Source organism: Mesoplodon mirus (genome assembly GCF_964341445.2).
Source record: "Mesoplodon mirus genome assembly, chromosome: 15".
In the NCBI taxonomy this organism is placed as follows: domain Eukaryota; kingdom Metazoa; phylum Chordata; class Mammalia; order Artiodactyla; family Ziphiidae; genus Mesoplodon; species Mesoplodon mirus.
In genome coordinates, this window is record NC_138991.1 from 33,775,737 (window position 1) to 33,791,973 (window position 16,237).

Below are 16,237 nucleotides of genomic sequence, written 5' to 3' on the forward strand. Positions count from 1 at the left end.
TTTTTTTTGCGGTATGCGGGCCTCTCACTGTTGTGGCCTCCCCCGTTGCGGAGCACAGGCTCCGGATGCGCAGGCCCAGCGGCCATGGCTCACGGGCCCAGCCGCTCCGCGGCATATGGGATCCTCCCAGACCGGGGCACGAACCCGTATCCCCTGCATCGGCAGGCGGACTCTCAACCACTGCGCCACCAGGGAGGCCCTCTGATGGTAGTTTTTTAAAATACAATGCACTTTAAAGAAATGCTCAGCTGAGCTTACTTCCAAAGCATGTATAAACAACTGATTCAATTTCCAAGTCATCTTTAAATTTCACAGTAACCACTGTTTTATGTGTTGTATAGTTATCTGAACAATGTTTCAAAAGCATTTGAAACAACAAAAAGGCAAAGGAATTCTCTAATGATTGAAAGAGCAGTGCAAACTAGCAACTTCAACACCAGAATAATTTTTTTTTTGAGTCTTCAATATAGCTGAGAAGCATTACAGTCCTCAGAAGCTGCCTATTATTTAAGAGATACATGTTTCTGACCTCACTTTTCCTAAGAGAAGTGAGGCATATATAGAGAAGTGAGGTTTTCCCATAACCCTCTCAGTTGACGGGGAGGTTTTTCACTCGTTGGGCATTAAAACGAGAGAAACTCTTAACTTCCCTTTGGCCAGAAGACGTCTCTCCCTGCAGGATTTCTCAAGCCCCTTCCTTTGAGGGCTGCTTGCCCTTTAACTTCCCTTCACTCAGGCTCCATTTAGGAAAGATTGCTTAATTCACAGAAAGCACCATTATCACCAGAAAACATCTCCTGGGACCTGCTGGTTCTGGGCACGAGTAGGCTCCATAGGGTCAAGATACAGGTCTCTACCTGTTCTCTAAGAGCTTAACACTTTGGGTTCAGTGCAGACACGCACTAAAAGAGCCAGCGAAATTGTAGGGGCAACAAGATGGAGTAAACGCAGTGTACACAACTTGCTTGGGTGCAGGGTTGGGGAGAGGGCTGTAGTAGGCCAGGTTTGCCAGAGGTGAGTTTGGAAAGAATGATGGAGATGGAGGGTAGAGGGAGGTTGGAAGAGGTTAGAAAACACTAGGGGGTGTTCCTAGTGCCCTAGGTAATACAGAAGGAGGAAAGATAGGACGTGTGGATGGAGCCTCTCAAGACCAGGCTCCACCGCCTCACTCAAAAATCATTTAGGTGCCCATGTGTCAGGTACAGTTTTGGTCACAGGGGTTACAGTGATGAAGGCGACATAAGGCCCTTAAGTGGGGGTGAGTGAGGCGTGTGAAAGGAACAGACGTGAGGGCCAGTGTGGCTGAAGCACGGGGACTGAGAAGCAGAAAGGCAGAGGCCAGGGCCGGCTGGCAGGCAGCGGCCGGATCTTGCAGGGCTTTGCAGGCCATGGTTAGAGGTTTGGGTTTTATTCTGAGGGCAGCAACGGGACGTTTCATTCATTCTGCAACAGCCTTAGGAACTAGGTAGTCTGATCCCACTTTTACTGACGAGGACGATCAGGGTGGGGTTAGGTAATTTGTTCAAAGTCAGCTGAAGGCTAGAGGGGCTATGAAAACCTGCCGGCTCTCCCCACCCTAGGGGCGCCTGCGCCACCCCACCGAGGCTAGGTAAATACAGCCAGCGCAGCCCACGTTTGGGGCGTGCGCGCGCCACGGCGACACTGCGCATGCGCCTCTGCCTACGGAAGCCGGGAGGGAGGGGGAGGAAGGGAGGGAGGGGGCGGGGCCGACGCTGGCGGGCGCGGGGGAAATGGCGGCGGCGGCGGCGGTACCTGCGGCCAACGGGACCGGAGGGAGCAGCGGGATGGAGGTGGATGCAGCAGGTAATGGGCCGCGCGGGAGCGGCTTCTGGAGACTTCCTTGGGGGCGCATCAAGGCCGTCCTGGACTCCCGGGAGAAGACGGGGGGCGGGTCAAAAGCGAGCTCCCTGGATTAACTTGCGGGAGGGATGTATGGCCCGACTCTGCCGTCTCCCACTCCCGTCTCCCGGGAGGATTCTCACCCCCTCTTCCTCCTCCCTTAGTCGTGCCCAGCGTGATGGCCTCCGGAGTGACTGGCAGCGTTTCAGTCGCTCTTCATCCCCTCGTCATCCTCAACATCTCAGATCATTGGATTCGCATGCGCTCGCAGGAGGGGCGGCCTATGCAGGGTGAGTGTTCGGCGTAATTCTCCAGCCCCCTCTCCTTGGCCACCTCCCCCAAATGGTGGTCTTTCCCCTTCCTTTACTGAAGCCAGTTCCTCCTCCGCAGATCCCCGTTTCCCTAATATTTGGTTCACACTGACCTCACACCCTCAAGCTATAATGATTAGGGAAGTTTGGGGTTTCCTTACCCTCACCTCTTATGCGTCCTTCTCTCATCCAGTGATAGGGGCTCTGATCGGGAAGCAGGAGGGCCGAAATATCGAGGTGATGAACTCCTTTGAGCTGCTGTCCCACACCGTGGAAGAGAAGATTATCATTGACAAGGAATATTATTACACCAAGGAGGAGCAGTGTGAGAGGGGAATAGACGTGGGGGAGCGGAGTGGGAGTGGGAAAAAAAAGCAGAGTGGGGAAGATGGAGAGGGTTGGGGAAAAAAACAAACAGGATAGGACGAGAACGGAGGAAAAGTGAAGATAGAGTAGCTGAAGAGACCTTAGAAAAAGGACACATTCAGTTATTCCCTGCAAAGGTAAGGAGAGAAGACTGAAATTATTCTAAATAGAGCCAGCATGGGGAGGGGAGAAGCTGGTAAAAATACACCAGGAACTTCAAATTAAGGAAGGATGGTTTAAAGAAATATTCTGGCCCCTTCCTCTCCAGTTAAACAGGTATTCAAGGAGCTGGAGTTCCTCGGTTGGTATACCACAGGGGGGCCACCTGACCCCTCCGACATCCACGTCCATAAGCAGGTATACACACTCACACTTGTGCATGCTGGGGCAGAGACTAGCACATGAGGGGAAGATGGGCCCTGACACTCGTGTGCATCCTCCCCCTCTTCCAGGTGTGCGAGATAATTGAGAGCCCTCTGTTTCTTAAGTTGAACCCTATGACCAAGCACACAGATGTGAGTAAAACTGACCCCGTGCCCACTTTGTCCTGCTTGTCCATCGCTGTGGCCATCTTTCATTCTCATCCCACTATCTTTAACTGTATGACATCTTTATTGAATCTCTTTTGCAGTTTACCAGCTGTGAGACTTTGGGTTAGTCATTTAACCTCTAAAGTGCATTTTCCCCGTGTGTAAAATGGGGCAATTCCTACTTCACTAGGTCCTTGGGAAGATTAGATGAGAAAATGTAATGTGCAGGGGCCAAGCCCAAGTTTTTTGCACTTAACATATAGGTTCAGGTGTGTTTGATGTTAATAAGAGCTGTTCTCCCATCTCTTTACAGCTTCCCGTCAGCGTTTTTGAGTCTGTCATAGATATAATCAATGGAGAGGTAGGTAACGCCCTGCTCTTCAACCCTCAGATTCTGCTCCTGGCGTTTCCTCCTTTTGACTCTCCCTGTGTGCCCCGTAGGCCACAATGCTGTTTGCTGAGCTGACCTACACTCTGGCCACAGAGGAAGCTGAACGCATTGGTGTGGACCACGTGGCACGAATGACAGCAACAGGCAGTGGAGAGAACTCCACTGGTAGGGGAGGCTGGAGGGGCTTCGTAAGTGGGGGGTGGAAGGTGTGGCCCCACTCCTTCTCCACCTTGGCCTGTCCCTGTCCCCCTGCAGTGGCTGAACACCTGATCGCACAGCACAGCGCCATCAAGATGCTGCACAGCCGCGTCAAGCTCATCTTGGAGTACGTCAAGGCCTCTGAAGCAGGTGGGACAGGTGCAGGTGTCTCCCTGGCACTTGAACCCCTTTTCCTCTCCCTCGTGGGGAGGCGACAGCATCCACGTTAACGCAGCCTCTGTTGTGCCTTTAGGAGAGGTCCCCTTTAACCATGAGATCCTGCGTGAGGCCTATGCTCTGTGTCACTGCCTCCCGGTGCTCAGCACAGACAAGTTCAAGACAGACTTCTACGACGTGAGTGTAAAGCCCAGGACAGGGAGGTGGGGCTCGCGCCGTCATTTCTGCACGCAGGACGTGGGACCTGGCTGTTCCTTGGGCATGCGGCGGGGGACCCAGAGCCCCCTGGGGAACTGGCTCTTTCTGTTCCCTCGCAGCAATGCAATGACGTGGGGCTCATGGCCTACCTTGGCACCATCACCAAGACATGCAACACCATGAACCAGTTTGTGAACAAGTTCAACGTCCTCTATGACCGACAAGGCATTGGCAGGCGGATGCGGGGGCTCTTCTTCTGATGAGAGGATACTTGAAAGGATGCAGCACAGGGGTCGGACAGCTGTCGAGAGGAGGGTGCTACACTCCGTTTAGAGAAACCTGTTGCTAATAAAAGGGGAGCAGCCCCTCCGCACCCCTTCTAGTGGCTCTGTCCTCTCTGTTAGGTGCCACACTCTTGGATCTTAAAGCTTTGATCCTACAGGCTCAGTGGATGGCTGAGGGGGAGGTGTTTCTCAGTTACTGCAGTACTGAGTGTTTACCACAGGGAGATACGTGCCTGAACCCCAGAAGGCAGAGGTACTCGTGTCCATACTTTAAGACTATCAACTGGAGTGGGGGGTGGGAGTGGAGACCCAGTGCACTCTCTATCAGTGCCCAGCAGGCAGAGCAGGAACTCCCCTGAGTAGACATATGAGGGGCTGGAATAAGACAAGTGTAAAGGGAAAAGACAGGAATCTAGAAAACTCAAAATACCCTGTTTTAACAGAAGGCAGAAAATCTACACATTTATTAGCAAAAAGAATGAGTAAAACAAGTGCAGCTTGGGAAAAAGAGGGGATCCTCCTTTCCCCTCAAGGGCATCTCTAGGTCTTTAAAGGAAGGGGGATTAGGACCATATGCAGGGTAGATACCAGTGTCTCAGGCGACTGGAATCACACAAAAGTGACCCGTGTCCGGGCAGCATTGACCTGCCAGACGTTCAGCTCCTCGTACTCGTCTAGGGCCGCCTGGAACTGAGCAGGTGTGAAGCCGCGAGACACGCAGCGCTGCTCCGCGTCGGAAAACCGGACACTGCGGCCCTCCGAGACCAACTCACGGACAATGGCAAATATCACATCCGCTGGTCTCTGGGTCCTGGAGAAAACAAGCATGGGTGTGCAAGGTCAGGGTACAACAAGAACACCCAGTACCAACAGAACAGCAGTGGTCAGGGTTAGAATTCTGAGGCCAACATCACAGACACAGGGATGCAGAAGCCACAGGATAAGTTTTCTGCTCAAGAAGGTCAAGGTAACTCCTGACATCCTTCACTAAGCCACTCACCTGGCTGCTTGCCCCTTGTCACCCAGAAGTGAGTCCTTGGACATCTCCATTAGCCGTATGGCTTCATTCACATCCTCCTTCTCCACTGTGTCCACCATTCGCAGACGTGCCTAAGGGGAAGGCAGGGAGAGATGGGAACGGGAGGAGGGGGGGTGGAACAAAGTCAGGGACCCCCCCCCCGCTCCAGCTTTAAGGCTGGACAACCCACGTGTTCCTACTCACAAAGGAGTAGAGGCCCCTCCCCTCCCGCCAAGCATCCGCAGTGTGGGGCCGGCACTGTCAGACCGAGACAAGTGCAATGCCCAGGGCAGCGTCCAGCAATTGCCCAAGTCTCCGCCTCTCAACACTGGCCAGTCCCGGTGTTCAGCTGTCCTGTGAGGGAGACCAGACCCTTCTGAACTCCACTGGGCTCCCCACCACGACAGATGGAGCTTGGGGAGCTCAGCCAAGAAAGCAACTGGCAGAGAGGTAGTGTCCCTGGGGCTCGGGAAGTGCTAGCTCAGCAGTAGGTCAGGTAATCACACTACCTGCACGAACAGCACTTTGGAGCCCCTAGGACTAAGGTCCAAGATGTGAGGACAGAAAGGAGCGTTCCTAGCACAGCATCTAGGACACAGGGAGTGAAGTTAACCCATCCACCCCCTCGGCGAGGTCGGAGAAGCAGGGAGGCCTTTCCCTCCACGGGCGCTGGGCGTGCCCTGCCAGAGCAGCAAGTACCCACAGTGCGGTAGCACGGAGAGGACCGCTATCTGCACTGTCAGCACTTTAGCCCCGGCAGGGCGAGCGGAGGAGGGAGGCAGCGAGGGGGGCCGCGTTAAGGCAGGCTGCCCAGTAGAGCCCAAGTGGACCATCCTCCAGTATGACAGACTGGCACTCACCAGAGCAGTGGACAGTCGCAGGATAGCCAGCAGAGTCCGGGCGGAAGTAAAGGTGGCGTCCTTACTGGCCCAGGCCTCTCGCCTCATCTCCACGTACGCTGCTGTGATGTAGTCGGCCAGAGACTCTGGCACCGTGGGCTGCTTCTCCCGGCACATAGCTATGTAACGTCTGTGGCAAAACAGGAAAGAGGGGTGCAAAGAGTATGTTTTTTCTGCATTAAGAGTTTTCCATTTAAGAAAACTTTGGCGGGGGTACTTTTAAGTAGGAAAAACAAAATCAGCAGATGAGTATCTGCTTGCTTAAATATCACTGATGGATTTCTCCAAATGCTGCACTTCAAGTTATTCCCAAATTTTTAGGAAAATGGCTTTTGCGTGAATATGACAAATCCACCTGTCTTAAGAGACGGTTTTGTTAACTTCAAGAGAATAGGTAAAAAGAAGGAAAACTTAAGGAATCCCTGGGAGTCCCTGGACAGACTCCATGGAGACAATAGTACTATCAGGTATCCGTGCAGCAGGATGCAGCTTTGCCAAAAATCTGAACCTGTCTCAACCCTGAGATGGGAAGGTGGTGGAGGTAGCATGAAAGGCAGGTTCTGCGTCATGGTCTCCCATGGCCAGGCTGCAGGGACCTAGACTCACTGTTCTTAGACCCAGAACATATGGTGGAGGAGGAGCGAAAGATTTTCAAGAGACACACACCCAGGCCAAGACACTGCCACCCATGGCACCTGGGCAAGTACACCAGTCCTCGCCCAGCTCTCCTACCTCATAAGCTTCATGTCCAAAGGTTCAAACTGGGCGGGGGGCTGCCGGCTGTGCTGGTGCACATAGGTGATGTGCTGGGCCAACCTGGGAAGAGGGGAGGCAAGTAGGAACCCTGTCTCTTCGGTGTCACACGTCACACCCGAACTCTACATCTTGGCCCCTCAGCTCTCCACCTCACAGCCTGGCAGGGACAAACTTTCCCATTAAATGACCATCAACATTTCAACCCTGACCCACTCTTAACAACTGTCGACCAGCCCCTGCTGTATGAAGGAAAGGTTCTGGAGTTTCCATGAGCAGACAATGAGTTTTCCAATTTCTCCTCCATCTCCAGAGATTGTTACCAAGGGGTGTCTCCTTGAGTGCTGAGCTGCATTCACCTCAGGTCGTTGTCTCGGTCGGGCCGGTCCTGGATCAGCCAGAGGAGGTCAAATCGGGACAGCAGCGCAGCAGGAAGCTGTATGTTCTGCTCCAGGCTGCGGCGAGGGTTGTAGCGCCCATAGGCAGGGTTGGCGGCAGCCAGGATGGAGCAGCGGGCATTGAGCGTTGTGAGAATGCCTGCCTTGGCAATGGAGATGGTTTGCTGCTCCATGACCTCGTGGATGGCCGTGCGGTCAGCCTCCGCCATCTTGTCAAACTCATCAATGCAGCACACACCCTGGTCAGCCAGCACGAGGGCGCCACCCTCCAAGGTCAGCTCTCCACTCATGGAGTCTCTGAGCACAGCTGCTGTGAGCCCCACTCCGGAAGAGCCGCGGCCTGTCGTGTACTGGCCTGAACAAAAGGGCCAGGGAGAAAGAAAATAGACATGTTTAGGAAAAGCGAAGACAACAAGGGAGCAACAACGGGGCAAAGGACAGAAGAAACAGGGCTAGTGAGGCAAGGCCTGTACTGAACTGCTCTGACCCAGCCAGGCCTTCCCGAGGCAGCTGCAGGTCTGTGGGTGGTGGTGCTGACCGAATCTCCATTCCCCAGTGCTCCCAGAAGAGAACAAACACGGACGCATGGTGGTCCTACTCCTGCCCTCAGTTTGCCTTTCCCAGGATCTGACTACTCACTGCGGGGGGCCAGGCGGTCAATGTAAGACAGGAGCTGAGACTTGGCCACACCAGGATCCCCCATCAGGCATATGTTGATGTTGCCTGGAGAAAGGGAAGGAAGCCCCTGAATGACTATTCCTTCAATGCAAGTCATCCAAACACAGAGAAAAGTGCTTTTGAGATCTGCCCCCATCATGCCCAGCACCATTTCTTTTAATCCCACCCCGTGCCCAGGAAGCCAAGACGCCTGCTCTTTTATTCTGTGACCTATGGGACACTGGCCCTGGTCACCCATCCTTTCTTCCTGAACGCTGCACTCACTGCACTCACCCCTGATCTTCATGCCTCGAGGAGACTGGTCCACCCCTCCCACCAGCAGGAGCAGCAGCGCCTTCTTCACGTCTTCGTGCCCATAGATCTCTGGGGCGATGGAGGCTGCCAACTTTTCATAGAAATCCTCCTCTGTGGGAAAGGGAAAAGTAAGAGTGTTTTCTGGGGGATAAAAAGTGCTAGGATGAAGCTCACACTCCCAGTCCTTCCCCTGACCCCTCACCTGCAATCTGCCGCAGTTCCTCCCTGCTCAGTTCTCCTGCCCCAGACTCATCATCCTCACTCTTACTCATCTTCACAATCCGATGGGCTTCCAGGTAAGTTTCCGAGAGTAAACCCTTGGGCAGGAAGATGCCAGGGTATGAATGAAGTTCTTTGACTTGCCTATCCACGTGATTCCCTCAGGAGTTCCTGACAAAACCTTTCGTTCTGCTTTGGTGTTCTGCTATTGACACTTTTCTCTGTGAGGCTGGATAAGAATAAGGGGATGAGGAGAAAAAGGGAAAACCACCTCCTCATTTTAAACTCCCGTTCTCACCTGGACCATCTGTCGGAACCCAGCACGCAGGACTGGCAAGAAGATACCGGTGACACTGACATGGTCCCCGGGCTGGGCAATCCTTGTGTTCTCTCCTTCCACCAGCACCGTGATGCTGCGAGGGATATTTCCCACGGGCACTTGGTCGCTCTGGGGGAGAAGGGTACGTGAGGCCTCCAAAGACTAACCTCCCCTCCCCAGGCATACTGCTCTTCTGCTTCCTGGCCTGCTCAGCCTCACAGAAGCCGACAGGAGGGAAGCTGAGCTCTCCTTTACCTCTTCCCAACTCAATCAGAAAGTTCCAGTTAAACCTCCCTGCTGCTCTTGATGACTTCTCTTGGACTCCCAAGCTCCACCTTCCCTGGGTCCTGGACCACACACCCCAAACTCACATGTTCTTGCATCTTCATCTCCTGGAATTTGATGAACTTGGAGCCACGTGTCTGTAGATACAGCCGCCCTCCTGAGCGGTTGGTCTGGCACTCCTGGCTCGGGCACATGATCAGAGGCATGAAAGTGGGAGACTGGATCTAGCATGCAAAAAAGGAAACACTAAAGGAAACCATAAGGAAAGGAGCCCCTTAGAGTCAGTTACTTGAATCACATTCCTCTTTGTCACAAAAACCATAGAACTTTCGAGAATGTCTTAAGTTATTCCTGGTGGATGTCAACAGACACAGAATGTATAAAAAGACCACTCCACGTCAGAAAGAAGATAAAAGGTGAATACACCAACATATTTTACAATAATCAGAGAAAATAACAAGTGACCATCAGCAGACAAAATTAGTTCTTAGAAAAACCACTGTTCGTTGCTCCACACATACCGGCTGATAGGTCTCTGCCCCACACTGGTCACAAGTGTAAGTGGCCACCACCATCCTGGGTTTGACTTCAGAGACGCGAGTGACAATTCCACGCACTGTTACCAATTTCCCCACAGAGTCAGCCCGTACTTCCCGGATCACGCGAGGCTTGTTACTACTGGGACCTTGAAAATACATCTCACTAAAGGAAAAAACTGTCGTTAGCAAGGCTCTGGGGATCAAACCCCACACCCTTCCCCACCGAGACCACTCACAATCTGCGCATGAGTTCAGGAGGATACTGGTTCTGGGGGCTCCGGGCTGCCCCAGGGTCCCGGCTCCGCTGCTCCATCATCAACCGGTGCTCAATGTAAACGTCCAGAACATCTTTATTTACCACCTAAAGGAAAAGGAAGGAAAATAGGAAAAAGCCAGGATGGTGAAAGGACAGCGCATAAAGGGGGCCAGGCAGAAATCACTGCCCCCTTTCTGCCAGCTTGGAAAGCCAGCTTTCTGCTCCCAAGAACCTTCTTGGAAAAAACCTAAGTTCCATGCCCTGCATTTTTCTCACCTCCCTCTCCTTGTACTGAGGCAGCAGCTCCTGTACAGCATCAGCGAAGAGCCTGGCATAGCGCTTGGTGTTCTCACAAATTGAATCCACCAGCTCAGGGTCATCCTCAGCTACATCATCTAGGTCTATGTACACTGCCACTTGCTCCCGATGAGCCAATCGAACCTGGGGTGGGGAGGAGATAGCCACGGGGCCAAATTTACCTTACCAGTGTTGACAAGCAAAAATCTGTCACCACAAGCTCAGCACACAGGTCCCAGGCCCCACATGGGAGAAACAGCAGTGTGAGACAGAACAAGGCTCACTTCTCAGCCCCCCTAACCCCTGAAAATACCTTATTGTCAATATAGTGATACACAGGTATCAGGTATGGTGCTAAGCTCGTCACTTACACAAAAATGCATTTGCTAATAACTCTCATAGCTCAAGTCACTGCCCCATTCCCTCTACCCAACCTTAAGACTTACCAACTGGCTCCCATACTTGAACTGCTTCTTGCCAAATTCATCATCCTGGTAAAACTCTTGTAGGAACTTCTTCACCTTTTCTATAAAGAAAGCGTAAAACCGTAAGAATCAACCTTTCTTCAGATACCCTACTGCAAAACCCGTCTGAGAGAAATCTAAGCAACTCACCTCCATTTAAAATGAGATCGATGAACTCATCAATCGAAACAACATTCAAATAAGCCTACCTAATTCTCCCCAAACAGGGCAGAACTCTTTTTCACAAGCCTGTTTTGGCCTAGGGAAGAAAAAGTGGCCCCGGGCAGTTTAGAGTATTAACCGATACCCTCCCCGCAGGGGAATTCCACTCTCTGCCTTAGTTAGAAATCTCAGTACCGTTTCCTAAGGGCCTCCCACAGCCGGCAACACACTCAGCTCTCAAGGTTCTCAGCATTTCTTCTACGCGTTTTATTCTCCTTTTCTTTCGGTCCCCTAAACCGCTGCCCTCACTGGGATCTCCGCCACCAGGCCCGTCCTCCGCCCCACCCCCTCTCCCGCCACGGCTTCCGCTCTTAGTAAACAAAGAAGCACATGGGCCCAGATGCCGCCGCCTCACAGCCCGGGATTCCTCCGCCCAGGGCGGGAGCCCGTCCGGCGATTGGCCGGCTCTTCAAGGGCCACACCGTCCCACCCCACCACTTCCTCTCTCTGCGTCTGATAAGCACCCCAATTCCAGGCAGGCCCCCACCCTCAGCAGCTCTCTCCGAGGCCACCGCGCGGAAGGGCACTGTTTACACACGACACTCCTTCCAGCGGCGTCGCGCAACTTCCGCCCGCCTCCACTTCCGCTTGGAGGTGGGCCTAACGCGGCCAATCCCAAAGCGCAGCGGCCGGCCTGCCCGCCCCCCGGGCTTCGGCGCGTCTCGGCCGCTCGGAGCGCGGAGGGAAGTAGGGCTGGGGGTGGCCGACCCTGAACCTTTGACAGGATCCCCTGAGGTCCTGGTCTCCCCTTGGGGCGACCCTTCCTTCTGGAACTTACAGCCCACCCACCCACGACCCCTACTTCTTTCCCGTACGCGGTTACCAGCTTTCCCCCGACCTCGGCGCCCCGTGCGCATCCCAGGCACCGTGTGCCTCCAACCCGCCACCTCCCGACCCTGCCTCGGGCCTCGCGCGCCGAACCCGGCCCCCCGGGACCCCAGCTCACCCAAACAGGTGTTGACCAGGAAACTTCCCGCGCAGGACGCCCCTCCCACACTTGCAGACCCTCACCTTTCTCGAGCGCGTAGTCCTTAAGTGCCATTGCTGCCGAGGGCTGTGCGGCAGCAGTTGGCGGGCTCTGAGCTCTCACTCCCCAGGCAGCTAAAAACGTCGGCGCGGCGGACTGCGGCCAACCAACCGAAATTGGCGCGAAACGTCGCTCCCCACGTGACCAGCGCCGCTGAGTGCGGGCCAATCGGGGAAGATGCCCTCCGCCCCTCCCACTCGCCACGGGCCCCTGCCGCGACCAATCAGCGGGCGAGCCTGGGCTGAGTGACGGGGGAGCGGCGCGGGTGTCAGCAGGGTAAGGCTGGGCGAGGCTGGGGTTGGCGCCGGGTTTCCCGCGGTCGAAGGAGAATCGCTCTTAAAGGGCCAGCCCACTCGCGTCCTTTTGTTCCGGGGCCGCAGGGCGGGGCAGGCCCAACTTTAGCTGCCTCCTGGTCTACTCTTCAGAACGGCCATGATTTCCCAGTTCTTCATTCTGTCCTCCAAGGGGGACCCGCTTATCTACAAGGACTGTATCCTTGGCCAGCGGGGCGGGGGGGAGGGGCTGGGTGGGACTAGTGCCCCCGAGCCAGCCAGTGTCGCTAGCTCCTTAGCTGTCCTTCCACCCGGTCAGTCCGCGGAGACAGCGGAGGCCGGGATGTGGCCGAGCTCTTCTACCGGAAGCTGACGGGACTGCCTGGAGACGAGTCTCCGGTTGTCATGGTAACCACTGGCGGGGGTGGGGTGGAGGGGATGCGCTTGGTGGGTCTGGGTGGGGGGCGCCTCCTCCCAGGGCTGTTTCCTTGAGAGCTTCCAGTTGGGGGGCACATTCCTCTAAATAATATTAATGGAAGTTTATTGAGCGTTCTCAATGCACCAGGCACAGCTCCCCGCACGTCTCAATCCTCAGCCACTCTGGAGTAGGTACTATTATTAACTCCATTTACACATTAGGAAGCTGGGCCCTGGGGAGGTTTCGTCTGTGGCACAAGTCACGCTGCTAGTAAGTAGGGGAATCAGGATACCAGCCCAGGTCTCATGGGCCAGGAATCACCATAACTCTTTCTTGCTAATGCTTTTTTCTCCTGCCTCTGCCTCAGCACCACGATGACCGTCATTTTATTCACATCAGACACAGCGGCCTCTATTTGGTGGCCACGACTTCAGAAAACATTTCTCCCTTCAGCCTCCTAGAGCTGCTCTCCCGGTGAGGAGGGCGGGGCTGGGCACCCGGGCGTGGGGGTCAGAGAGGAGGAGGGTATGCACACTCTGTCCTGTTCTGCAGGCTAGCCACGCTCCTGGGTGATTACTGTGGCTCCCTGGGTGAGGGGACCATCTCCCGCAACGTGGCTCTGGTCTACGAACTTCTGGATGAAGTGCTGGTGAGTCCAAGGATGTCCCTCCCTGTCCCCCGTTCCCTGAAGATGCATCCCCTGGCTGGGAGGCTGAGTCCATTCATTTTCACCCCTTCCCCCCCCGACCACCCAAAGACTGCCCTTCCTTTGCCCATAGGACTATGGCTATGTGCAGACCACATCCACGGAGATGCTGAGGAACTTCATCCAGACGGAGGCCGTGGTCAGCAAACCCTTCAGCCTCTTTGACCTCAGCAGCGTTGGCTTGGTCAGTCCAGGGGCAGATGAGGCCAGGATTGAGGAGGGTTAGTGGGAAGTGTCATACGTGAGGATTGATTGCTTTGGATGATTTCCAGTTTGGGGCTGAGACACAACAGAGCAAAGTGGCCCCCAGCAGTGCAGCCAGCCGCCCGGTGCTGTCCAGCCGCTCTGACCAGGTGAGGGAGGGATTGATGGGTTCAGATCCTCTGATTTTTCTCTCAGCCCCCAGAGTCCAAGATCCCAGCGTATCTTTCCACCTCCCTTAGACGTGGATGATCCCTTTTCTTACCCGTGTCCTCACCCCAGGGCTCCAGCCTCCACTGTCCTGTCCTTTCTGCCTGTCCACGTTAGAACACAGGCCGATCAACCCCCAAATCCCTCTTTCCTTAGAGCCAAAAGAATGAAGTGTTTCTGGATGTGGTCGAGAGATTGTCTGTCCTGATAGCCTCTAACGTAAGTTTGAGCCCCCAGCCCTGCAGCTGAGGACAGGTGGCCTTTGGGAAGTGTGTTGGGGAGGTCACGTCTGGGCATTGACCTGTCACTCTCAGGGCTCGCTGCTGAAGGTGGACGTGCAGGGAGAGATACGACTCAAGAGCTTTCTGCCCAGCGGCTCTGGTGAGCAGCCTGCAGGCTGGACCAGGGTGGGGTTTGGGACAGGCTCCTTGGTGGCACGTATGGGGTATTTGGCAGCTTCTTCTGTTCTTTTCTCTGACAGAGATGCGTATCGGCTTAACGGAAGAGTTTTGCGTGGGGAAGTCAGAACTGAGAGGTGAGGAGAAAGTGGGTCTTTCTCTCCTAGGTCGAGGTCACTGTCAAAGGTTTCATGGAGGGAAGTTAGAGACAGATCCCCACCCCCTCCCAAAATATGGGTTAGGAGAGGGGTCTTTCTCTCTTTCCAGGTTATGGGCCAGGAATTCGGGTGGATGAGGTCTCATTTCACAGCTCGGTGCATCTGGATGAGTTTGAATCTCATCGAATCCTCCGCCTGCAGCCACCTCAGGGTGAGGTCAGGATCGGGCTGGCCTAGCATATTCCACCTACCGAGGGGGAGGGAGGCAGTTCAGGTGTGAGGAGACCAAACTCACCTCCGTTCCTCTCTGGTCTCAGCTGACGGTGATGAGGTATCAACTCTCAGATGACCTCCCCTCCCCGCTCCCCTTCCGGCTCTTTCCCTCCGTGCATTGGGACCGAGGCTCAGGCAGGTGAGACCATTTCCCCATTCTAGAAGTTCTCTGGAGCCCAAGCCAACATGTGTACGCATGTACGTGTGTGTGCACACATATATGCACGTATCTGTTTACCCCTTGGACTGGCTGTAAAGGAACGGTGGTGGTGGTGATACTGGCTCTGTGTTAGTAAAGGCACCCTCCCCAACAAGTGGACCCAGCTCCGTGAATGTAATGGCTCGTGGAGTTGGGTGGATTTCAGCCCTTCTCTCTCTGTCTTGGGGCAAAATCCACACAGCCACACGTGGGGGCCCTGTGTGAGGGATGGTGAGATGCCGGCAGGATAGGGCCTGAGTAACGGTGTTGTGCCCTCCCACCCAGGCTCCAGGTTTATCTGAAGTTACGATGTGACCTGCCCCCAAAGAGGTAAGTGGGGGTAGCCAAGCTTAGTCCAGTTACGTAGGGTAGGAGACAAGGCCAAGATACCTGCTGTTTCTACCTTCAGGTGCGGCCACCAGCCTCAGAATCCAGCTTAGAGGCTCTAGAGTTTGGGAAGGGGGTGGGGTGGCACTTGTGCAGAACTCCAGTCGTGACAGTAATGAAGATGGGACACGTCACGACCTTCCTGGGGCTGACTCTGTTCCTTTTTTCCTTGCAGCCAGGCTCTCAACGTCAGGCTGCACCTTCCCCTGCCACGGGGGGTGGTCAGGTGAGCGTGTGTGCACTGCGGGCCCGCGGGTGGGTTTACCAGCTTCTCCAGACAACAGGACGGCACTGGGGGAGGAGAGGGAGCTGTGGGATGGCAGGGGCTAACCCAGCACCTTTCCTCTCCCGACTCCAGCCTGTCTCAGGAGCTGAGCAGCCCAGAGCAGAAGGCAGAGCTGGGGGAGGGAGCCCTTTGCTGGGACCTGCCTCGGGTGCAGGGAGGCTCTCAGCTCTCAGGCCTCTTCCAGGTATCAGCCGCTGAGTCCTGAAGGCCCTCTCCTCCCACCTCCACTTTCAGCCCTGACCCATAGCCTCCTAATGCGGTCGGTCCGCGTGGTCAGCTTCCTGGCCCCTTGGCTCCCCTGCCCTCCTTCCTGTTGAGGCCTTCAGCACCCTCCTCCTGCCTCTGCCCCTCACAGATGGACGTTCCGGGCCTCCCCGGGCCTCCCGGCCAAGGCCCCTCCACCTCGGCTCCTCCTCTGGGGCTGGGCCCCGCCAGCCTCTCGTTTGAACTTCCCCGGCATACATGCTCTGGCCTCCAGGTTCGCTTCCTCAGGCTGGCGTTCAGACCATGCGGCAACGCCAATCCCCACAAGTGGGTGCGACACCTAAGCCACAGCGACGCCTATGTCATTCGGATCTGAGGCTCCCAAACGAGGACACGGGTGGCAAAGGAGGTGACCAGTGCATCAGGAGAAGGACGATGTTTCCTCTCCCAGCATCCTGGCCTGTGGATGTGGCTCTGGCTGGAAGAGTCCTGAGTCCTAGAGAGCAGGGGGGCTCCACGGGTTCGACCGCCCATCCGTGGGA

At 55.1% G+C, this 16,237-nt stretch overlaps 3 protein-coding genes across 5 annotated transcripts; 2 read left to right on the plus strand and 1 right to left on the minus strand.

Moving 5' to 3' along the window:
- The first annotated feature begins 1,721 nt into the window (after window positions 1–1,721).
- Window positions 1,722–4,410, plus strand: COPS6 (COP9 signalosome subunit 6). Of its 2 annotated transcripts, XM_082644784.1 has the most exons (10): window positions 1,722–1,824; window positions 2,025–2,150; window positions 2,365–2,496; window positions 2,806–2,894; window positions 2,990–3,052; window positions 3,381–3,428; window positions 3,509–3,623; window positions 3,714–3,806; window positions 3,910–4,010; window positions 4,151–4,410. In XM_082644784.1, the coding sequence occupies exons 1-10, from the start codon at window positions 1,752–1,754 to the stop codon at window positions 4,289–4,291; spliced, it is 981 nt and encodes a 326-aa protein (XP_082500910.1). In that variant the 5' UTR covers window positions 1,722–1,751; the 3' UTR covers window positions 4,292–4,410. The 2 variants fall into 2 exon arrangements, with proteins under 2 accessions (XP_082500910.1, XP_082500909.1); XM_082644783.1 differs by lacking the exon at window positions 3,381–3,428 and having other exon boundaries at window positions 1,728–1,824.
- A 339-nt stretch (window positions 4,411–4,749) lies between these two features.
- Window positions 4,750–12,088, minus strand: MCM7 (minichromosome maintenance complex component 7). The gene is made up of 15 exons (XM_082643562.1): window positions 11,968–12,088; window positions 10,717–10,796; window positions 10,250–10,414; window positions 9,954–10,078; window positions 9,700–9,880; window positions 9,265–9,402; window positions 8,873–9,022; window positions 8,558–8,672; window positions 8,335–8,466; window positions 8,023–8,106; window positions 7,345–7,738; window positions 6,965–7,048; window positions 6,194–6,362; window positions 5,316–5,425; window positions 4,750–5,126 (listed from the first exon to the last, which is right to left on the minus strand). Exons 1-15 carry the CDS (start codon window positions 11,996–11,998, stop codon window positions 4,925–4,927), a joined length of 2,160 nt encoding a protein of 719 aa, XP_082499688.1. The 5' UTR covers window positions 11,999–12,088; the 3' UTR covers window positions 4,750–4,924.
- Window positions 12,089–12,192: 104 nt separating this feature from the next.
- Window positions 12,193–16,139, plus strand: AP4M1 (adaptor related protein complex 4 subunit mu 1). 2 transcript variants are annotated; one of them, XM_082643572.1, is made up of 16 exons: window positions 12,193–12,259; window positions 12,409–12,473; window positions 12,575–12,663; window positions 13,041–13,147; window positions 13,226–13,322; window positions 13,453–13,563; window positions 13,652–13,732; window positions 13,947–14,009; window positions 14,105–14,171; window positions 14,272–14,325; window positions 14,456–14,562; window positions 14,664–14,758; window positions 15,104–15,148; window positions 15,381–15,431; window positions 15,564–15,675; window positions 15,847–16,139. In XM_082643572.1, exons 2-16 carry the CDS (start codon window positions 12,416–12,418, stop codon window positions 16,069–16,071), a joined length of 1,362 nt encoding a protein of 453 aa, XP_082499698.1. In that variant the 5' UTR covers window positions 12,193–12,259; window positions 12,409–12,415; the 3' UTR covers window positions 16,072–16,139. The 2 variants fall into 2 exon arrangements, with proteins under 2 accessions (XP_082499698.1, XP_082499699.1); XM_082643573.1 differs by lacking the exons at window positions 12,193–12,259; window positions 15,564–15,675 and having other exon boundaries at window positions 12,267–12,473.
- The last annotated feature ends 98 nt before the right edge of the window (window positions 16,140–16,237 follow it).